Source organism: Paramormyrops kingsleyae, chromosome 23 (assembly GCF_048594095.1).
Source record: "Paramormyrops kingsleyae isolate MSU_618 chromosome 23, PKINGS_0.4, whole genome shotgun sequence".
In the NCBI taxonomy this organism is placed as follows: domain Eukaryota; kingdom Metazoa; phylum Chordata; class Actinopteri; order Osteoglossiformes; family Mormyridae; genus Paramormyrops; species Paramormyrops kingsleyae.
In genome coordinates this window covers 11,079,650-11,104,201 of record NC_132819.1, presented here as the reverse complement: position 1 = coordinate 11,104,201, position 24,552 = coordinate 11,079,650, and the positions used below count along the sequence as shown (strand labels likewise).

The 24,552-nt window shown below is 41.5% G+C and overlaps 1 protein-coding gene across 1 annotated transcript in view; it reads right to left on the bottom strand.

Annotated features, from left to right (window-relative positions):
• The window catches only part of eif3eb (eukaryotic translation initiation factor 3, subunit E, b), a 29,839-nt gene extending 26,463 nt beyond the window's left edge, over nt 1-3,376 (bottom strand). Inside the window, exons 1-2 of the mRNA XM_023803980.2 lie at nt 3,264-3,376; nt 282-399 (exon numbers count right to left, since the gene is read on the bottom strand). Coding sequence (XP_023659748.1) covers nt 282-399; nt 3,264-3,353 — 208 coding nt within the window. The 5' untranslated portion in view covers nt 3,354-3,376. The remainder of the gene's footprint in view (nt 1-281; nt 400-3,263) is intronic.
• Nucleotides 3,377-24,552: the final 21,176 nt, after the last annotated feature.

Here is a 24,552-nt window from a genome sequence, read left to right as displayed (position 1 = left end):
CCCTGACTTGTGCTATCCTGAGTGTTCTCCAAGATTAAGTCACAGCACTTGTGCCACAAAGCATTCTCTAGAAATATAGACATGGCCACAATGACCACACAATTTGACACTGCTGGGTCGAGCTGGAGTTACAAAATGTTTGCTGATGATATTATATACTGTCTATTAAATTCCCATTATAATTAAATATCTTAAATCCTGCCTCAGATGAAAACATAGCAGAATATACAGCATGGGTAGACATGATTAATTCTGTATAGCATCTCTGCTAAATAACTCACAGTTTGGGATCTCCTTGTCAGGGTACAAGTTTTTGTACACATCCATGGCGAAATCCACCATGTTGGTGTCGCTGAGGAGATCCAGCTTCCCCTGCAGGAGCTCCTTCTCATTGTATATCTGATTGGAAGAACAGAGGCAGGAAATTAAAGGATACTGCAAGTTTGGACATAGTATGGGGATGCATTTCAGCACAGTCACAAATCAATGATCACCTACCTTAGACGGCAGAAAGGGCGCATGCATAAAACGATCAGCATGGTAAATATTTTCAGGAGGGCACAAAATGATCACACTGTCTGAATACGCAGTAGGAAAATCAAGGTAAAAATATTACATTTTTAAAAATTCCAGTGCTTATTGGATACTATTTATTCACCAAATGCTACTTGAACTCCTAGAAAAACAAAGAAAACGCTTAAATATACGTGTTTGATTCTGAGATTATGAGATGTGTACCAGCTAATTTAATACCTGCACAGCTGGAGGGCATGGACAAAATTAACAGAAACACCTAACAATTAGGAGTGTAACGGTAAACATATTCGTAATGAAAATTTTGGTTCAGTATGCATAAGTATCGAACAAATACTGCAAATGCTGAATCTTTGTGTTTGTGTGTTTCCCCAGAGCAACATTCGGAAAGGGGCGGATGAAACCGCACCACTACGCATGTGCACGTATGTCCTAACGTAAAGCTGGAAGTTGTTAATGTGAATACAAGTACTGCACAGGTATTTTTATAAATGCTGCATCATAATGGATAATTATTTTGTTATGCTTTGCATTTTTGAGACAATATTTGTGTTGTAAAGTTCTAATATGAAGCTGAAAGCTGCTAATGTGAATACAGTACAGATCAGGTACAGTTAATTTCTAAATGCACCCCTTAATGGATATTTAATTTATTTACTTGACAGAATATTTATTTTGAATTACTTTTAAGTCAGTGTTTTTTATTATGTTTTTTTTATTATTAGGTTACAGCAGTATAGACAGAGACTTTTTACTTAAGACAGTCATATTTTGTTCATTAAACCACTGTTTAAAGAAATAAAGAAAGAAGTTTATGTTTTGTTTCTTTTACCCCCGCTGTACCAAAAACGTACAAAATCATTACTTCAGAACCGAGCAATGTACCAAGCCATAATTTGTGTGTATTGTTATACCCCTACTAATGATATACTGACATCGACGACCCAATATGGAGCAGAACCACCCATTAGAGCTGGAGTCCCTGATGGAATGCCGCCAGACAAGCCCTGAACTGCGTGTAGTGGGAGATTGGACCAGCCTTCAAGAACAAAAGCCTCCAGATCTTTGAGGGATGAAGGATGTGGAACTCTAGTCTGTACTCTGTGCTTGTGAACTTCCCATAAAACTTCAGTGATACTTGGATCTAGGGATTGGAAGATGTCTAAATTCATTCTTGTGCTCATCTTGAATTTCTTTAGCAGTGTCTGAGGACATTATCATTTTGGAATATAAGAACACGATGAGGGATGGACTACATCAGGGGTCACCAGCTCCGGTCCTGGAGGGCTACTATCCAGTAAGTTTTCTATCCTACCCGGCTTCTGATGAGCCACACTAGTTCTCAGGCAAATACCAGGAGCAGGTGTGGCTCATCAGAAGCCAGGTAGGATAGAAAACTTACTGGATAGTAGCCCTCCAGGACCAGAGTTGGTGACCCCTGGACTACATCATAGGCAGCATCTGGTCCTGTAAATTAGCCATATATATCTTGTTCATTATATGACTTTGCACAGCAGCAATTGGACCTTATGACTCCCGCAAGATGGCTGTCCATACCAGCAAACATTGTACTTGAAGGCATCACTTGACTTTCAACAACAAAAAAAAAAAAGTATGAACGATTACTCATAATACAATATTATTCAGGTTCATCAGACTACGTATTTCAACCACTGCCCCCCCCCCCCCCAATTTGGGACGTGTAATCCATACACTAGTTTGTGTGTCTGTACATTTTCCTTGGCCATAAGTGGTTTCCAATGGAAGTCATGCCTTAAACACCAGTTTGTGCTTTTCATTAACAGTTCTTGTTGAGCATGCATCACAGAGGTCCTATAAATTCTTTAGTCATCCTTTATGGCATTTAGCAACTTCAGGGTTGTCAACTTTGGTCAGCTGGTTGGAGTGAGATTTTCAATTTGAGACTAGTCTGCGCACACATTTAATGGCATGTAACAATTTTATTACCTTTTAAACAGTCTGTAGGGTTTGAAAACTACCCCGATGCTTCTGATGTAGCTAATGTTAGGTTTCTAATGGAATAATATAGATTTGCTGTAAGTTTACGTGAGTGTGGGAGTCTGAAAAGGTGAGTGTCATGCCAGATGCGTCACAGTTGGCATCCCTAGCAACTATTGTCAGTGAGCTTCTACCACTGTTTCTCTTTCCGAGGTAGTTTGTCCGAGTCTAGTCTGTTTTTATGACAGTTATCCTTCACAATTTTTAATGACTAAAGCACATCCAAATAGATATACAAACCAAACAAAGCAATAAGCTTTAAAGCATACTGCTGATACATGACTATTAAAGATAGCTGACTGAGACAACAGCTAACTAGGTGCAACATTTAACTAACCGAATATGAGGCTACTAAAACGTCTACCCCGATTTAATACGACTTTAACTGAAGAGTCGGATCTTCACACACCGCACCCGATATTAGATATATTCAGTGGCTCCTAATTACCATACACAAGGCAACAACTATATATTATAATAAACTAATCCCGACAAGGGTGATCAGCTAAACTATGGTTATGAAGGACAACTTTCCAATATTGATAGCATCGATCAGCGAGTCTGATGCGCATTCTCAATACTCAGGCCTAGTGTACCCGGCACCCAGGGACTCACATGGTTGAAAGCAAATCAGCTAAAGCCGGACAACCAATAAGCAAACTACTAAACATCAAACTGAATTTTAACTCAGTAATACATTATATACATACCTCTTTTACAGAAAGGAATTCCAGCAAAGGAAAAACTAAATGCCGGTCCAAAAAATGAGCGATCTTGGTAGTAAGATCGTACTCCGCCATATTTAGCGCTTGTTTAATAGTAATTCAATACGTAAAACTTTATTGGCAACACGCAGAACACCGATCTTGCGTACTTTTACTACGCAGTGTACGTAGTCCAGCTCCCTTTGCTTCACACAATGCTAAGCCTGCGTAACCTCACTACGCAGTTCGCACAGCTTGCCGGAGCTCACAGAATGCCCACTGCGCATGATTTGTATGAATTGCGTGCTCATGTTTAACACACGTTTTAACAAGTAATGCGTGTTTATTTTGCAATGTTTCTCTTAAAATAAAAGGGATTATTTTATATATTTATTTTCTATAATAGTTAAAATGTCAAATTAATTAAAAATGAATTATTTCTAAACATAACATATAAAGGTCCCTATCATAGATCACGTTAATTCTAGCCAACTTAACTTAGTTGACTCTCCTGAAATTTTCATGAAATTCAAAAGTTCGTGTCAGTTACTTGTATGTTGAATATACCAAATAATTCAAATGATTTCTTAGTATTTTATTTGTTTTATGAGAACAGTACAAAAGGTTCAAATCAGTTTAAAAAAGGATTACAAATACAAGAATGAATACAAACAATGAAGATGTCATTCGTAAAGAAAGCTTTAATTTTGATTAATCATTTCTATTTTGTACTCTTAATTTTCTGATTAATTCAGACTTTTAGTGTTACATATTGTGTTACAATGCAAGATAAAAAGCGTATATCTATAATTCTCTACCATCTGAACACAATCTGTCCATAAATGGAATTCTGTCTTCTAAATCTACATCTTCTTCTAAATATCTCATTTAAATTCTTGTGCCTGACATTAAAAATCTAAACCTTTTTGGCTGAATGATTTTAATGTTAATATTCAACATTCGTCTGCTGTTTCAGCAAAAATGCTGTACGCTATACAAAACCAATCAAGGAAAGTCTTCACAGATTTATCTTATAAACAACATTTGATCTGAAGAAGTCATTATTGTCTTTGATACAGATTTTTATTTTTTATTTATTTAGTGGAGTAGGAAGTGATTATACACACAGACTAATTTCCTTGTGTGTTCAAAGGTGCTTCCTGAATATGAATATGAGGGAAGTCAACCTATAATTACCATTTTTTTTCTGCTTGGCAATCAGCATAATCTGAGAATAAAGGGACCGATCTCTGACATAAAAGGTACCCAGGAAGTAGCCATTACAAACAAAGATGCCTGCAATACAGCAGGGCGCTCACTTCTTAGGTTTCAAGTTTCAAGTTTCAAGTTTTACTGTCACGTGTGTATGGAGGGACACGGTGAAATTCTTGTGCAACGGCTATGGGGGGTGGGGGGGAGCGTGGGGCAGGAGAATTGGGGGACAGGGCAAACAGTAGTGCAATACAAGACAAGACTGCAATATAAGAATAAGTAAACATAGTAAATAAGTAATAAGTAGCATGGCATGGGGATGAGGATGTGCAAATTGACAACCGTACAGTATATGATATTGATAAAATGCAGAAGTGCTATATGAACAATGCGATGCAGTGGTGGACAGATGCAGGTCATCAGTTGTTTAGAAATCTGCTGGCTTTCGGAAGGAAACACCTTCAGAACTAAGAGGATTTGAACTCATTTTTCATACAGAAATTTCTATTACCAGAGTTTAGTAGTACATTGAACCAATTTTACAATTATTGTTTTTTCTTGGTATTTTTTAAACTAAGTGAAATAAAAACATGTACATGAAAATAAGACTAGTTCCTGATGTAACTCACTGTAATTTTGTTATGAATTGTTTGTGTATTTCTATCCAAAGGACTAAATTTTATTAAACAGGGTGTTTAAATCAGCAGCGTTCATAATGTGAGACTCTTGGTGCAAATCGTCAAAGTGATCTTGCATAAAAATCCTGAAATCTGACTGTCTGCAGAGGCCCATAGGAAATGTGTCATGTTTTATTCATCTAAGCGTTGCTGTGTTGCTGGGATTCGCACCTCAGTTCTCCTGTCAGAAAAAGGCCGCGGAGTGTTTTAACAGCCCCTTGTCCTTAGTGGTGAAATGGGAGAGCAGAAAGATGGTTTTTAACTTCCCAACTTTTTTACCATCTCGAGAGAAACATAAATGTCTTTGCTGATACCTCAGCTGTGGTGACGCAATATTTGGTAGTATTGTCAGTAATCTGTATAGATCCTTTATTATCGTCATCACAAAACTTAATTTATTGTTATTACTGACTCATTAACTTGTGCGGCGACGGATTACAAATGTCTGACAATAGCCTTCGGTGTGTAACATATTGCATCTTCCCAAAGCTGGGTAATAGAAGGATAATTGCTATTCAACTCGTGACACTTTGACATTTAAAATGGTTTCGTTGTAACAGGATGTGTGGGAATCTGACTGTGGGAGAAAAGGTGCAGAATGACCAAAGCTCAGGCTTCTGCTGCTTCCTGTGATAATTCTTCACTTGTTCATCAGCTCACCGTTTCTGCGTGAGACGTCGGCAGAAGCTGAAAACATTAGTCAGCCTTGTATTGTTATACTTTACTCCTACGTTTGTTCTCTCACATAATAATTTTTCCTTCCATTATACCATAAACCAAAAGTGGAACAAGAAAGCAAATAGGAGGCCATAATATTGGTAACATGAACAATACTCTGGACAAAATCTGTTTTTTGTAGGAGATATATATATCTCCTGTTGGTTAACTGTAATGAAAAATCTGCATTGTTTGTCCTACTTTGGCTCTGATATAACTACACTCCACTTTCTTCTGTGCTTCTGTGGATTTTGTTGGTGGCTGATTATTCAGAAGGAAACGTCAGCTGATACCTGCGCTCAGTCTCTCCCTGAGAACAAACTAGAGGAGAAACAAACCCATGGATAATGCACACAAAAATATATAAGCAGAAATACAGTAAGTCTCATCATTTGTTCTTTCTTTAATTTCATAGCATTAGGCTGATTTTTGTGGTTGTATTGAACACGACTGGTATAGATTTTGAGTGTAATCCTATGCTTGGTGAGGTTTACGTTGAGCTTAATATGGAACAGTTAACATTAAATACACTTCTGTTGTAAATAATACAGGCTTGGTAATAATTCTGGCCCATTATGAGAAATTTGACTAAAACATCAAAGCCCTTTCCTTCCTCGTTATTCTGATTATAGGCGCATTTCAGCGTAGTTGCAGGAGGAAATGCAGTGGTGGTGGTTTATCATTTCCTGCTGCAGTGCATGTGACTCAGGAGAAGAAGATGGAAGATCGTACAGCTGTTGTTAAACATTTTCACCATGGCCACCACTGAAAGGCTAGACAGCTTCATTACCTTTGCCTCATTGTTACAATGTCAATTTGCACTAAGTCTGATTTGTCACAATAGAGGCTCTCCCCTGAGCATAGACAATTTGCATTTTCAGCAACACAGGAAAAGTCAGGGGTGGACTGGCAACTCAAAGCAGCCCGGGAATTGTTGTCAAGCAGTCATGGGGGGAGGGGGGGATGTTCCCTCTTGGTATACTTTGCTACTGACTGTGGATATATTCTGCTTATCCCTGTCATGTAGACTATATAATACCGCCATTGGATTGCAGGCCTGGCCCTCACAAAACCGGCTGCAAGACATGGACACGATCCAGTGACCTGAGACAAAGACTAGACTCTATCCAGTGAGCTGAGACGAAGACTGGACTCCTTTGGTACTGTGTCTCATCGAAGAATCCTTGGGTACCTCTGGTTTGACTTTGTGTTGAACGAGCGGTTGCTCAGGGAGTCCCAAATAAGGCACATTACCTGCATTGTGAGGGAACGTCAGTTACGGCACTACGGCCATGTGGCGTGTTTCCCTGACAGTGATCCGGCTCGCAGGATCCTCATCGCTGAGGACCCGAGTGGCTGGACCAGGCCAAGGGGACACCCACGTAACACCTGGCTGCGGCAGATAGATGATAATTTCTGGAGGGTGGGACCGGACTGCGTGCCAGCCTGGGGGGTCGCCAACTGGGATCCCAAAATGTTTAGTTGTATGGTGGGTTCCCCAACGTGATCTGACCTGACCTAGTGCTGGAGAAGCATTACTGAGGGAGGTCTGGGAACAAGAGAGTGAATTATCCACATACTGTGCAAACGCTACATACTGCAAAGTTATAATCTGGGATAAAGGAACTGCATAAGCAATATCAGACTTTCTGAAGCATCATGGTCTCTTTTCAATGAAGAAGAATCAGTTGAAATTTCATATATTTATAGATGTCTCCCTCTCAGTTCAGCAGGCATGCCTGTGCAGAAATTCTAACCAATTGGTAACCATAGCAGTAAATAATGTTGCAGTAACTTATTCAAACTTTAGTATTAGTTTGGTACATCAAACATGAACACCGAACTAGACTGAACCTTATTACACCATATACAAGCTATTTCCTTTTTACAATTCATGAAAATCTGTTAAATAAACAGAGAATTAATTTCATACTGCAGAATGTAAAGTTATCCTGTAGGTATGGATTTTTAGTTCAGCTTCTTGATGGGCTCAGTTGATTATAGATGACAGAGTGGAGTACAGGCTGTGATACTGGTCCTTTCTCTCCATGGTTACTGGCTGGCCTAAAATAACTGGAAAGAGTGTCATGCAGGTGAGGGAATGATGATGCAATGCAACGTGATGCTCTCTGTGTATTATTGTACTATTATTATACTTTGGCTTGATGACGCGAATTAGAGAGCAGCTCACATTTGCCATCTTTGAATATGTCAATCATACTTAAAATTATGTTTAGGAAACCCTGTATTACAATATAATAGAATAAATTAGAATAGAATAGAATAGAATAGAATAGAGATACTTTATTCATTCCTGCTGTTTCTTTCACCCACCCCATCTTGCTCTCCATAAGACACATGACACATACACAGGTGAGAGCAGGCTGGGGGTGGTCAGAGTGTGGGGGGGGGGGGGGGGGGGCAGCCAGCTTTCAGCACAGATGGAGTGATTGGGGGTTAAGGGCCTTGCTCAGTGATGTCAGGCTGCTGGCTATGGATTTCAAACCTTATTGTACACCTTGTGAATCTTTTATAGATATAGTGTATCTATAATATAAATATGCAGTTTATGTATAGAACAGTATGTAAATATATGTACTTATTTCTTGGCTGTTAAATGAATCTCAGTGTTTTTCTTTTACTGCTAGACAAAATTAATGTTTTTTTTTAGCCAAGGATATGGACAGAGAGTAATTTATTAGTGAAAAAAGGTGATTTACAAACAGAAGTGGTGCTTATCGAGAGCGCTGTGCTGCAGGTGAAAGCAGGGGCCTTGCTTCAGCATCACTCATGGGTTACCTTCCCTGTGAACGTCTTCAGCATCACTCATGGCTTACCTTCCCTGTTAACGTCTTCAGCATCACTCATGGGTTACCTTCCCTGTGAACGTCTTCAGCATCACTCATGGGTTACCTTCCCTGTGAACGTCTTCAGCATCACTCATGGGTTACCTTCCCTGTGAACGTCTTCAGCATCACTCATGGGTTACCTTCCCTGTGAACGTCTTCAGCATCACTCATGGGTTACCTTCCCTGTGAACGTCTTCAGCATCACTCATGGGTTACCTTCCCTGTTAACGTCTTCAGCATCACTCATGGGTTACCTTCCCTGTTAACGTCTTCAGCATCACTCATGGGTTACCTTCCCTGTTAATGTCTTCAGTATCCTCAGGTATAAAAAAAAGTCAAGGTCACCCTAATGGTGATGCACAGCGGAAGATATTTTGAACAAAAATGAGGAGTCTTGCAATTTGATGAAAAGAAATAAATGAATATGATAAACAATCTGGCTGTGATGGACGGATTTGTGCAAGAGTGACCGATAAACATTGCTCCCACGCTTTCCCTGCAATGCGGCACATTTCCTTACCTTGCCACAACATTATATATGTATAACCTCAGGTTCCACTACGAATCACTTTTACTCTGTCTGTTTTTCAAAGTCTCTCCCTGCCTGGAGTGACTCAGATAACTGCTGGGACATCTGCACATCGCTGCAGTCAAGGGGGACCTTCTCTCTGTGCCTCATTTTAAAGTCTTTTTTTGAAGAAGGAGATATGGGAGGAATGATCTTGGGGTGACAGTTTTTCCCCTCAACTTTATAGTTTTATAGTTATAGTATAAATCCTCTTCAGGATTGATTTAGCCTAAGAAGGTGTCTTCAAAGTACAGATATTTACACTCACATTCACTGCTTTATTAATTGAATTTCTCTTTGACAGATGACAATGTAACTTTATACTACCAAATTATAAAGATTTACTCATTGCTGTATTCACGTTAAGACTACACACATAAAATAGATAAAAATTCAAACAATACAAGCAAATACTTAATTCCCCATAGGATTTTATTTTGTATTATGACTGTATATACTGTATCTTATACATAACACACTGCCAATATGAAGCTTATTATCTTACAAATCCTTCAAAGACAATTCTATAAATGTACTGTGTTTTTCAATATAAAGAAATTGCATAAAAAGCAGACGGTTGCGAGATGGGAGCACCTCTGTGTCTCCTATATCTGTGCTGCTCTAGTCGCTATATTTGTCATGACATGCGGGACGAAGGACTAAAAGGCAGGTGTTTGGGTGAACGAGGAGGGTATATTGAAACCAAAACTGAACAGAACTGAGCAGGGGCTGGAAAACCAGTGGAACCATGAGGGGTCAAACACAGGGGGACTGGTACAGGGGAGGACACGGGCAGACTGGAGGAGCAACATTAATGACTGGACTGGGGATGATGAGACAAACAGGTACTTAAATATCAAGACTAATGGGGGGTAACAAGGTGTGACTCATCAGGGGAGGAGACCAGAGGGTGAGGTGGACATGACAGGCAGGTATTGGTGCTCAAAAGCAGCTTGGTCATGATATTTCATAATATTTCAAAATTAGGATCTTGTGACCAACAAGTGTCCTAATGCATCATTAAAATTTCCTTTCATTTATGCATTTAAAGTTTATTTATTTCTTTGTAACTGAAATAACTGAATGTGAATATGTCACAGAGTAGTACATGTCCTCAGAGACTAAAACTAAAAGTATTTTAAAAACATGTTTAATTACTTTTGAATGTTTTGTAATTTGCATTTTTCAGGACATGGTGAGCAGGATGTGACAGTAAACCCCTCCCCCCCCCACATCGAAGCATACCCTCCGGGCAGGAAGGACAAACAGGGTGGGGACCGAATGACAGAGCGGACACAAAGGGCTGGGGACAGATGGGATACCAGACAAGACGGGGCATGACAGGACTGACAGGACACATGGAATAAACACCACAACAAACCAGAGGGATGGAGCCAAAAGAACAACACAGATGAAACAGCACCAAGGACATCAGACTCAGGAGTACAAGGACAAACAGCAGACATCAATGAGGACCAGGGAGCAGGAGAGACAGGGACATCGACAGAAAGAACATGCCACACCAGAACAGGGCAGACAAGAGGGGGAACAACGGAGAAAGGGACGGAAACACCGGAGGGGGTAATAAGAGACACAGGCCAGAGCTAAACAAAGGCAGAGCAGGGAATGGGGACACACACAGGAGGGAAGGGGAACGTTCAGGAAGGCTCCCAAATCCTGGGGAACCGCGGACCCTCCTGGGCCTGTTCGCCAGTGAGGTGGGGTCCATCCGGACCACAGAACCTCGGAGGGCTAGTGGGGTCAAAGGGCACAGAGGGGTCAGCGAGGCTGGAGGCTGCTGAGGGAACAACAGAGCAGGAATGGGATGGCGCCAAGGGAATTCTCCCCCGGGCCTCAGCAGGAGAGATGTCCGGGTGGACAATGTCGGACCAGCAATAGTCTGGGCAGCTGAATTAAATGTGTTTAAAAATATATTTACTTACCTTTGAATGTTTTGTAATTTGTATTTTTCAGGTCAGTCAGGTCATTAAAAAAATTCTGCTGCAATTTGTTACAAAATACTTTGAGAGATTGTGTTTCATGTATTTAAAATAAATAAAATGTCATTTTATTTATTTATTTTCTGTCATTTTAAGATCCTTCATCACCATCACCAGCCTATTGAATGCTAGATGCAAGTAAATCACATGACACATCCTGCTGTGCCCAGCTTGCTCTTTGAGAACTTTGTTCTCTCATGACCAGTAATCTTAGGAAAGGACATGCTTTGGTGCAAATATGTAGTGAAATATACTATCAGATAGCGCTCACTGAACGTCATTATATAGGACAGAGAAATAGAGCAATTAGCAAACAGCAGTGCTGTGCTCTAGAACTTGTGAATTGAATTGCTAGCCTGCTAGTGGCTTTCTAATTTCAACAGGCACGGCCAGGCAGTGGCGTCTTGTGGTTTGTCATATACTGTAAGGCTTCATTGACTACAATAGAGATAAATCAGGCTAGCTGCTTTTGTTCTTAAGGAAAATTAATTTCTATCAGCTAAACATAGCTATTTGTGTAAAAGGGAGAACTGAGTACTGAACTTGAAATTGCATATTATACAGTATGCATGGTTCTGTGTATATATATCCATCCATCCATTAGCTTCCGCTTGTCCGGGGTTCGGGTCACGGGGGTAGCAGCTTCAGGAAAGATACCCAGACCTCCCTATGTATGTGTGTATGTAGCCTATGTATTTGCGCATATATCTAAAATTCTTCCTGGTTCTTCCTAAAAGTCTTCCTGGAGTTTGTGCATGTTCAGCACCCTACTGTAAGAAAGCAGGAAGTTCATTATGATGATTAATTTATTTAAGCATTAGTGTGTCTCCTTGCACATGCACATGCACACACCTGTCAATCATTAGCGCTGGGTATAAATTAAGCATGTAACAGTTCTGAGTCCAAGATCAAAACTGCAATATGAGATTGTGAACAATTGTATCGTGGTTCTGTCTTCCAGACCCCCCCCCCCCCCCAACCTCAAAACACTGCTGCAGATGCAGCCTCTGAAGCTCTCATTACATTACTTATGTTATTTTTCATTTCACTTTTCAATTTTGTGTTATAGTGTTTTCAATTAACACTATAACAAAATTATTATTCCATTTAAAATCAGGGTAATCTGTATATTTTGCAAATATTAAACATTACTAGGGTTGTAAGGTTCATGTATTCGTCGTGTACCATTACTATTTTACATGTATTTTTGCATTTTAAATTACAAATTGTGTTTTAATTAAATACATTTTGTCACACCAATGTTTTGCATTTTATTTTGTTACATTTGATGAGCAAGTATTTATCATTTGTAACAAGATACTTATTGATGTATTTGTGCCCATCTCTGCCTGTCATTTTTCATATCTGATGTCCTCTTCTGCTTAAGCTGTAAATGTCATCTCAAAAACTGGGTTCAGCATGTCGCACTTTCCACAGAGGATTTGCAAAAAAAAAACTACTAAAGTGAATAAGTAGAACATCTTTCATGCAGTCTGTAAGCTAGCGATCTGTAAAGCAGGGCTGCAGGCGACAGGATTGGCCGACCTTGCTCAGCAGGTCGTCATTGACATGCAGGGCCGGTGATGTATATGGTCAGAGCAGAGAGAGGTGCTTTTAGCTGTGAGATAAGCTGGGCTTTGTTTACATTGCACTGGGGTTCCATGCTTATGGTGTTCTGATTTCACTCTGGTTTTATTCCAAAATAAGACTTGCTCAGTAAGGGAGCTGAGTATGACCAGCCTTTATTACCAGGAGCTGAATTCAGTGCATTCTTTCGCCCATTTGATTTTGTTTATTTCCTGGTTCCTGGTGTGTCTCACTAATGGTTTGATAATGACCCTAAATTATTCACCAGTGCTGTTCAGCTGTTTACACATTAAAATCTCTGCTTGTAGGATATAGTAGGCAGGCATCTGAAACAGCAGAGGAAGTGACTTACTCTCCAAACAGTCACTTCAGGAAAGTGACTCAGAGTTTAGAAACAGCTTCTTTAACAACATGGTATGACCTAGCATGCAACAAAAATATTTTTTTTCTGTACTTGAGGATGGCGATAAATATTTCAATTGTTCCTCCTTAATATACAGTAAATCCAAGATTTAAGGCCCAAAACTGGGTGTTAGTCAGCAAAACCAGTTCATAGTGATTTCTATTGTTTATCTATTTGTATATGTATTTCTTATTTTTGGGCACATTGCTTGACAATTGTTGCAATTTATTTGTATATACTGCTTCTATTTAATGTGGTCATACAAAAAGACAAAGATTTTATTACTGGAAAGAGGCAGTAATTATAACATGAGGTTTAACGTGAGGTTTATGTTAATGAGTTACTGCTATCTCAGCTGCGTTATATTTGCACCCAAAATGACCCCTTTGATTTGTCTCTTATGTAAGACAGGAGATTCTTCACTTTTCATTCATCTAATGAAATGAAATTCCTATGTTACATTCTTTCATCAGTCAGTATACTCCATAATTATTATCCCAAGATAAATGTTACCCAGTTCATACTTGCATACACATTTTGAAATTCCAAGTAAAACAAAGTTCATTTCTCTGGGAGCTTAAAGATTCCAGACAAGATTTGAGTAGGATTTATTTATTATCGTATAATAAATAGCTGAATAAAACCATGTTGTTCACAGTAAGGCCATATTTTGACATATGTCATTCATTTGCCTTGCTAGCTTTCAGCTGCCTATATTAGATTTCAGTGTGAAATTGAGTTTACTTCTGGTATCCTGGTATTTCACCCTGTTTGTATTTCCCTACAATCTTTTCTTACACTGTATCTTTACTTTTCCACTATTTGGTTTAACTTAAATATGTGTGAAGAGCATTAAGTGATGGCCTGGGGAAACAAGGAGCTGTTTCTGGTGTCATGCACAGGCCTGATGTCTGTCAGTCTGATGGGCATTTTCCAGACATTCAGTTTTTCAAATGTTTCCTTTGAGTATTGTTATATCCAGCATGGTTTTTACTTGTCGGACGTCACGACGTTCGACTTTCACTAAAACAATCAACACGCACCAAAACAACCATGATAGGAAAACCGTAGGGGACAGCTTCTGTGCTGTGCCATTGTGGGCTGGCATCGGGAACCTGTTGACAGTGGGGCGGAGGGCGATGTGAGCACTGTGGTTTCCGCGAGACACACTTTCGCCGGCGGGGCAGATGATTCACACTTCTCCCCCGTCATCACGCGGTCTCAGAAGCTGCCGGGTCTGTCAGTGCGGCATGGCGCGGGTGTAAATCACACGCCGTGACGCTGATCGTGCCTCAGAGGCCCCTAACCCTTAATGGCATTTCTCCTCCTAGTAAAAGCTGCAAAAGATTAAAGGCACATTTTTCCAAAGGTGCCACTTGAAGAGCATTTTGGAGCGTCGTGGCCCATGAAGTACATTTCTCCAGGGCAGTGTGCAGTTTCACAGCCTTCAAATGACTTCAGTCCTTCCATCTTTACTTACAGAAGCACAAATGTGTGGTTTAAATTTATGGTCGTGGCTCGTTTTGTGGAGACCAGCGAGGCTTGTTCTCCTTTGGGTCACCAGAAGCTTTTAGAGGAGAACCGGATCCGGGTGGTCAAGGAAACAGTTTAGTAAACTCAAGGTTTCCAGTTCAAATCCCCATGGAGGCTACACTGTTGAACCCTTGGGCAAAGTACTGATCCTGTGCTGTTCCAGTTAAAGCAATCAGCCAAATCAAAGCTAAAATCTCATGTCACTTTGGTTGAACGTATTGCCTAAGGAAGGGAAAAAAAATTAAATAACAAAAATAAAAGTTTATTCCCCTCCCTCATGCCGGATGGAGCACAGAAGTGTAGCTGCCGTGGGTGGAGAGGTGTGCTTTCCTGAGGTGGCAGTGTGGAGTGAGGGTACATATACGCTGATCCGTGCTGCTCAGCTGCTCTGGGCTTTTCCCTACAAATGCTTCGTGGAATTTAGGCCACCACACTTATTTTAATCAGACAAAATCCTGCGTTGTATTATTAATCCATTCCTGCCAAGTTTCCCAAAATATATCCCAAGGTATTTGCAATTCAAATTTTTATTTAAGAATAATGTAACCATTTGTAAAAACAGCATATGCTAGCTGTTATTCTCTCAATGGCAACTATGAAAATATGAACAGCAGGTGAAAATAGTTTGAAAGCTCTTTTATTTATATTGGGCTATATCTCTGTGTATTTATGTCTTCGGCAATGATCGTATATGCTAAAAACTAACCAGAAATTTAACTATATATGTTATATTTAGTTATAACGATGATGTTCTTGGCTGGTTTATCTATTATGTAGCTGTCCATGGTGCTGACACGCCAGTTAAACGATCAAAGCAAAGCCGGGGGGGTGTGTTTGTGCACGTGCCGCCTTGTGTGACGCCATTGGCTCGCGTGCAGCCCCACTCTGTGTAACTCGCGCGCCGTGCCTTTAAACATGCAAAGCTAAGCTCGGCGCCGTCAATAGTCGTCCAGCTGTGGAACACTAACAATCTCAGCAACAAGCCCCCCCCCCTCCCCTCCCCTCCCCTACACAGGAAGCTATTCGCTCTCGCCATAGGCGCCCTTGGAGTACTGCGATGTTTTATTTTTCTGTCAATATCCTGACCTCGGGATGAGAACTTCAAGCAGAAATTAATTTTCAGGATGTGTCATTAAGACACCATAAATTAAATAATGAATCTTTAAATATTGAAATAAACGTATCAGTTGAATGGGGTTGTCTAATTAAAACCCAGTTTCTTTGACTCCTGTTTTGTTGTAACTTTTGATAATTACACTTTTGATAATTACGCCTCATAAATTATTATATAATTAACTAATCTTTAACTGACGTGTGAGAAAGTTAAGCACTGAATTTTAGAAGTGATTTATGAGGGAAACACAGAAAGGTCGTTTATTTCAAAATGTTCGGCACTGCTAAATTACAGTGCCAGACGGTCACATTTAGGAGCGTAAAATAGTGTATTTTAAGAATTAATGTAATTATTCATGCCTCTGCGGCAACATTTTAGAAATGCACATAAAATATATTTTATTTGTAAATTCCCTTATTAAAAGCGAAGTTCAAATAATCTGTTTAAACCATACGGTGGTGAACCCGATTAGCAGACCTGTACAACAGCGCCATCTGCAGGTCAGTGTAGAGCGGTTTTAACACTCTTCATTCTCAGCAATAGGCACAAAACGTAGAGAGGAGTAAGAAATAGGACACCTATTACTACTGCTGTAAAATATTAAGCTTGAATAATACTCAAAAACACTTAATACTTAAAAAAACTTATTAAATATATATTCCTAGAGAAATGTACTCATAGATAAAAGGTATGACTGAAACAAACTTGGAAGCTGAAGACATTTTGCTACACAGATGCTGAAGGAAAAAAGACAGAGGACTTATTCTCAGGAATCAGGAGAGTATAATGTCAGTAGAGCAGGAAGTACAGCTGACCGCTGCTAATAAGCTCCTTTCCGTCAGGAGCCTAATCATTTGCAGCCTCGTCCCCAGAGACCGAATCACAAATGTGATCAAACTGGACGAGCGCATGCAGCCTGGAGCTGATAAATGCGGATGTGCTGATGTCATTATTATGTGGAGTCATTAGTGTTTGTGCAGTGAGGATGCGATTAGGAGCAGGCTAATACGTTTGTAATGCTACTATACCACCATTTTCAGCTGTGTGTATATATAACTTCACAGACTCACTCCTGGGGCAGACGGCAAGGTGCTCTGAGGCTCTGCAGAAAGCCGGGCCCTTTCTCTCCAGCACCGAAGCCTCACGTCGACAGCCAAGCCAAGATGAGGCTCCTCTCGCCGTGACGACAGGCTGAGGGCTGATGGTGCTTCATAGCTAAGGGACTAGGCTTGCTTTCAACATTAATAGGGACAAAATCAGCCGCAACCCCCCCACCCCCACCCCCCTAAAGACATGCATGGTACTACACACATCCCTACTGGAAAACCCAAATCTACACCTTTGTTCAGAGCACCAGTGTGCTGGAAATGTGGAGGACGTGGGAGGTTGACACAGAGACATCAGAACTGTTTGGGTGGCTCTAGAGGTAGCAGAAGCTAGGGGGCGCTGAGGGCTCTCCTTTTGGACTGGACTGGTCCCAGTGGGACTGCCTGCTGCTGATCGACAGCCTGCAGTCCCCCTGCTGGGGGGACACGGTATGACGGTTCCTATTGGTGTGGGGAAACCACATGGGTATCGGGCATTTTGGAATCAGCAGAGAAGCCAGTAACTGAGATGTTCTCCTGCTCCGGGCGCCTGTAGGAGCCACTGGGCTCACACAGATATGTCGCTGCAGCTGGAGTTCAGCGAATCGCTGGAGCCAGAGCTTGACGAAGAGCCGGTCACACACTAGCGGTGGGCAGACAACGGGCCAGGAAAAGATAGAGCTGTCCCGTGTGGTGGATGGGACCCGCTGTAGTGCTGCAGCCACACCTTTACATACTGAGCCTGGGCACGGGTCTGCCATGGTCCACCGAGACCATTTAGCCCATTTATAAGGAAACAGCGGCCACACCTGGCGTCCGCCGGGACTGTGAGCTGCCCCCCAGACCCCGGCACCCCATCCCACCTACATGATGGACACACCTCCTTACTGCCAGGATTAGGGGTCACGCGGCCTGGGGGCGGGGGGGGCAAGGTGGGGGCAGGAGGCATGTAATGCCAGAGCCACTAACCTGCTACAAAAGGTGATGTCACCGAGCTCCCATCAGGCAAAGTGGCACCAGCTCAAGCTTCATGCAATAGTCTCTCACCGTGGTTAATTAGTGTTTCGTGGTTACTGAGGTTGGAACAGGGCTGAGGCAGGAGCTTAAGGCCTGCAGCTTGTTAGTAAAAAGTATTGTCTTTACAAAGATCGTGCTGCCAAGTTGAAATGAAGAGGAAGATTCATGATCTGTGTCATTTCTGGCTTCTCCCAGCTGATTACGCTACACACACACACACGCACACGCACACACACAAACACACACACACACACAAACATGCACACACGCACACACAAACACGCACACACAAACACACGCACACAGGATTTTTCTGACTAACCTCATATATAGACTGGAATGTCCTTAAAGAGGATGGTGACGCTTACTATTTTCATGCTTTCTTTGTCAAATTTATATATTCTACATTCATCCTTCAGTCTGTCAAGTGTAGTTGAATTTCTAGCTAGATGTTTTCCCAAAGTAGTTTTTAATGGATATGGATCATAAATCACTGATTAAATGACTACATCACTCCAAATTTTCATTCATGCAGCACCATCCAAAAATGAGTGGGCAGAGGGCAGCAATAACTTCAAACAGAGCCCTTCCAGAGGCCCCAAGGTCACCTTGACAACACTTCCCTGTTGAGAACTCACCGGCTCCATAATTCATCAAGTCTGTTCCCATTGAAATGGACTGAATGATTTTGGCATACATTTGAGCTTTTCATTTTAATTCCACTTTTCCATCCAATATCATAAAAGCCTGCACATTTCTTTTCTTGGTCGGCATTCATTTCCTGCCATCTGCAAGCCTTGAAGCAAAGGTCTCCTACAATTTGTTTGATTAGAAGGGAGCATTGAAATCCACCTTATTGAATTTATCACCAAATGCACCAAAGAGGTCTACCTTGTTTGTTTTTTGGATGAAATTTCAGCTGCATCATGCTTTGGCTATGTTTGGTGTATGGATGTTGTTGAACTCTTCCATTGAGTTTAGTTTATTCTTAACACACATACTACTTTTAACCTTGGTCAAGGGAAATACAGCCTTTATTTAGTGCTGAAGGCCACTGTCGCAGCGACGGTTCTCACAGAGGAAGTTTAATGATGCTCCTAACTCAGTCTGTGGAGGATGAGTCATCAACTGAAGGGTGCGTGCTCTCATCTCAGACGACTTCCTGGGTACGTAAAGGCCATCAGGCAGAGCTGAATCCGGCACCTTTTCTGTTCCTCTCTTTCACTGGCCGATCTGATGAATTACATGCACTGCAGAGCTGAGCCCTGACCCTTAACACTGATACCTTCTTGTGAAATACACAGCAACTCAGGGCTCTGTGAATGATAAAGGGGGTGACTGGAAGAGGAAAAGGGCACATGCCACTTTCCCATTAGTTATAATGGGCTTTATTGGGTTATTGCCAGGACAAAATATCATTTGCAGCAGCCTCATCTGCGCAGATCCCACCTCAAACCACAGTTATGACATCAAACCGAAGATATTGATTCCAGTAATTGAGCGGCTGTGCCATCTTCCTGGTTTTATAATTAGTGCATGTTTGCGTTGCTTTCATTTCTTGATTGAAGAAGGTGAGAGTGTATATAGGCTATTAGGCAGGACTGCTGGGCTTTTCCTAGAATTATATAACTGCTGTGATTCGGAAATACCTATCTGATTTATCACCATAGCCATGGACAATAATTACCATCCTTCAATCCATGCCTGTTGCACAACATTTATCCAATACAGGGTTATGGCGAGTCTTATTCAACTAGGTAATTCTCTACCTTCTCAAACAGAAAAATCTGCAACTAAAATTGCCTAAACCAAAACAATGTCATGCAGCTGAAATTGCATTTGAAAGCATTTCCACCAAATGATGAATTTAAGAGACTGAATACTTCAATGAACATTCCTCAGTTTTCTTCTTTTGTCTTTCCTTTAAAATGCTACATAAAACATAAAGTTTTAGCAGATGCTGTTTATACTCTGAGAGAATTAGATGATTACACGGCGCTGTTCCCAGCATATTCTTTGCACAAATCTAATACTACAGACGTCGAATGATATTGCCATTTAAACTGATACATGATATAATCGATAGTTATCTAATATTTTCAGCATAAACAGTAGTGCATTCTTCGTTATGGAAATATATGTATGTTTATATGTTTGGATCATTGGTTTGATTGATTGTATAATTAATATAACTATTATTAATATGCTTTATTTACTGTTGACAGGAGGTTTTTGTATCATAGAAGCCACCAGAATGTGTTAAATAATGGATAACAATAAAGAACCTTTATTATTTTGACTATGAGATCCTTATGATATAGTGTCTAATAAAATGGTGATCTAAGTGGCTTAAATCTCCATGTGAAAGTGAAACAACTGTGAAATTGGATTTTGTCTTTGCTAACCTTGCCTGAAAACTGCATCTATATTTAAAAGCTCCCATATTTAAAGCCATGTGAAAGGTTCTTCTCACCAACTTTTTGGTGTCTTGCGAAAGAGTAAAACAGAATGGATGCACACTGCTGCTCCTCCAGTGTGAACTGTTACCAAAAACACACACACCTGTCTGAAAAAAAAATCATCCATTAATCTGCTGCTTTTATTTCCAGTGCCTTTTAAAGGTATGGTGACCAAACCTGCACACAATATTCATGGTGGGGTCTTACCAAGGAATTGTATAATCATACAGTAGCATCACCTCCCTTGACTTAAACTCCACAAACCTAGAGATGTAACCCAACATCCTATTGGCCTTTTTATTGCTTCCCCACACTGGCGAGAGTGAGACTTGGTGCCTCCATGTCTCACACACCGAGGTCTTTCTCATAATCAGCTACCTTTATTTCAGAAGAACCCATATAATATCTGTACTTTATTTTTCTGCTCCCTGCATGGATTACCTTACATTTATCTATTTTAAATTTCATCTGCCAGGTATCAACCCAGTCGCTAATTAAATCAAGAGCACGAGTCCCTGTCCTTCACAGACAATGAGGCTCTGTCCTTCACAGAGCACGAGGCCCTGTCCTTCACAGACAATGAGGCTCTGTCCTTCACAGAGCACGAGGCCCTGTCCTTCACAGACAACGAGGCCCTGTCCTTCACAGACAATGAGGCTCTGTCCTTCACAGAGCACGAGGCCCTGTCTTTCATAGACCATGAGGCTCTGTCCTTCACAGAGCCTGTCAAAATGAAATGAAGGTGTGAAAACCAAAGAGGCATCTCCAACTGATAGCAAATAACTACACGTTTTATTGGCTTATTGCCAGTCTGTTGCTCTTGTTGTTTGATTGCATCATAATATAAGAATCAAATAAGTGCTATTGAAAATAATTGAGAAAAAAAAATCAAAGCCTTCAGAACTAGTCGCTGAAGCTCCCTCCAATTTCCCCACCGCACTTTGAAAGTTCAACCTTCTAATCCGACGCGACGGAAAGAATCAGAGCTTAGTCACCGTGTATAATGGGGGGGGGCTGATCAAAGAGCCGTGCACCCAGGCCCCCTCTCTGCGCTCCTGCATTGATCTTCTCAGGCCTCGCTGCCTCTCTGGTACGCACTGACCCACATCGAGTGGCCCTGTGTCCTGGCACTCTCCCTGGATCTCCCCATCCCTTTGCCGCCTTCATCGCGAGCTGCCACCACCCCGCAGCAGCCGCAGCGTTCTGCCCGGGGTCTCTGGGGGCCGGTAGGAGGGCCTTCCGTCAGCGGCCCACTCCAGGAAGACAGCCAGGCGACGGTCAGGCCACCGGCCAGCAGAGAAACATAATGAAATATTCATGACGGATCTGAAACAACCTGGCAGAAAAGGGGCTGATACAGATGTTTGTGCAAACAATAAAAAAAATGCATCAGTGCAAGACCAGAGTGGCGCTTCAGTGGAGCTACTTTGTTGTAGCATAATTTTGTTTTGGGAGGTTCAAACTGAGCAAATGAAAAGACATCTAAAGTGGAAGATGTCTGGGGGGAAAAAAATCATTAATTTCAGCAGCGATGGCAGGAGTCACGGCTACAGATAAGTGCATTTGTACCACAGTGAACACTACTGGAAAGTACCTCATAGATTACGCTTGATTTAGTTTTGCTATGACAATTCAAAATGGCAGTAAAATAGCAATAACATTTCCCTGAAAGTAAGAGTGACAGTTATGCCAGCAGGCTGTGACCAAACCCAGGATCCAAGCTCGTACTAAAATATAGCTGGACTGTTCATCTTTATTTATGACATTTACGCACAAATGGACTCTTTCTCCCCAGAGTGACTGTACGAGACCACAATACTCTTCCATCATCCCAAACATTTTTGTCACATTCTTGGCACCGGGTGGTATTCCTCTTCTAGGAAGTTCTCCTTCCCTGTGGGTTGGTGAAGCCGTCAGCCACAGACTTATAGAATAAGACGGAGCAAGACCAAGGTTGAGTGTGTATTGGCATGGGATGTCAGCACTGCGGTGGCAATCGTTTGAAGAGCCGCTCTAACTAAAAGCAAGAGAGGCAATTACTCAGGTAATGGCTGGGTTCCAGCGACTTACCCAGTGCCGTTCCATCCTCCCTACTGTCGTCTCGTTCCTTACAGAACACCGCCAGCCCTCAGAGCATCAAGTCTCACAAACATGATCACCTAACCTCACACGTGGACCAAACCTCCGGGCAACACGCTCCACGATAAAAGCAGGTAGTACAGGTGTACAGAAGATCATACACATACTGTATGTGCAGTGGTTTCTGTGTGGGTGGTGCGTGGCTCCTGGATCAGGCCCGCTGTGAAAATAAGGTTGCAGGTTCAAATCTTCTTGCTGGCTGAGTGATTTCACTGTTGGGCCCTTGGGCTTTGAACCCCAGTCACTGCAGGCCCTGGCTAACTCAGCCTCCTCGATTGTGTGTCCATTTGGCTAAAACTGTCTGCTAAATAAATACACATTCTTGACTGTCTAAGAAATCTCTCATACTCTGAGGAGAATCTGCACTCTGAATGTACCCAAATGTTGCTAGTACTCCGATAAAATGCCTGCATTAAATTCCTTTTAAGTTCCATTTAAAGCCTTTTCATTCATTTATATTCCTTGCATTAAACTTTCTTTATTCTCCTTTTGAATTCCCTGCATTAGATACCAATGTGGAACAAGTAATTTCACTTAAGACTTTTTGAGGGAATGGGGGGGGGGGGTAGTCTGGATGGGGGCTTAAGCAAGACTCACTTGTATTTTAGGCCTTAGGCAGGAAGATCAATGTCTGAATATGCTGCCCTTGTGCTGTGCTGTGTGCTGCTGGTACAGAGGTTGTTTGCCTGTGCCTGCGACTTTCCCGAGAGAGAGAGAAGCCTCCTCAGCAGTTTGCTGGATAACAAAACCTCCGCATGGGCCAAGCAGATTTGCAGAAAGAACCAGGGAAAATGTCTCCTAAGCTTCGAGGCTGCTTTAGTACATATTGGCTGATTGTATTTCATTTAGAGAATTGATGGTACTGGAATATGATTGTAATGAGTGTGTTTAAGGCTGATTGTATCAATCATGTGTTAATTATTCCCTTGTCAGCAACATAGTTTTAGTGTTTTTGGCAAAAGGAGTTTCACGGACGGCGTGCCTAGTGTGTGGAATGGTGCAGGGTCTCAGGGCGTCGAGACGGCTGGAGCTGCAAAGCGGATTGTGCATGTGAAGGACGTTGGACATGGGGGGAAGACGTAGGCGCCGGGAGATGAAGGCATGACCAAGCCTACAAAGAGATTGACAGGGGGTGTCCCTAGGCCTATACTGTAGTTCGAAGGTGTTTAATCTGTCCATTTTCTTGGTTTGGAGGTTCACATTTTGGGATGAGGACACTCTGCTGCTGGGAAATCTGCAAATACAGTAAAAGAAATCTTATCTTCTGAAAGACCTGTCAGGTATTTTCTTTGTCTCCCAAATTGTGTTCGGAAAGGGAGAATGATGTGGAGGATTTCCTATTCTTTCCAAGACTAATGTGGACATTGTGAGCTGAAGGACGGCAGAGCCTCACTGGAATTTTTTCTTTGTTATTCAATAGAAGGGAGTCACTGGTCATGATGGGAAACACACCGCGAAGGTTGATGACAAAGTACACTTAGACACCACGACAGTATCACAATTCATTATCATAACCCACAGTTTATTACGCATCATTTTAAAAGTAAACTGTTTATGTTATGTATACAGCAACCCTATATTGCTTAAGTACTCACAAAAAAAATTTGGATAAAAGATTGGATGAAGTTCAAAATGGAAAATGCAAAGCAGTCACTACAGTAAACATCTATTTTTATCATGTTGTTATGGTCCAAGTCTGTGGGCTGTTCTGGCTTCACAGGTTGGACAGAAAAGGTAACGCTGACTTCCAAGCAAACAGGTGAAAAGCGGAGACTGTTAGTGGTTCTCCAATACAGAACAATAACACATGGGGGGGGGGAATATGATATAACGGTAAGTAAAGCAGACTCTGGCGTGTCCTCTGTGCGCCTTGATGAGGGCAGGCGGTGCCCGTGGCCAAGAACGTGGCTACAGCCCTGCATATTTTAGCCCTGA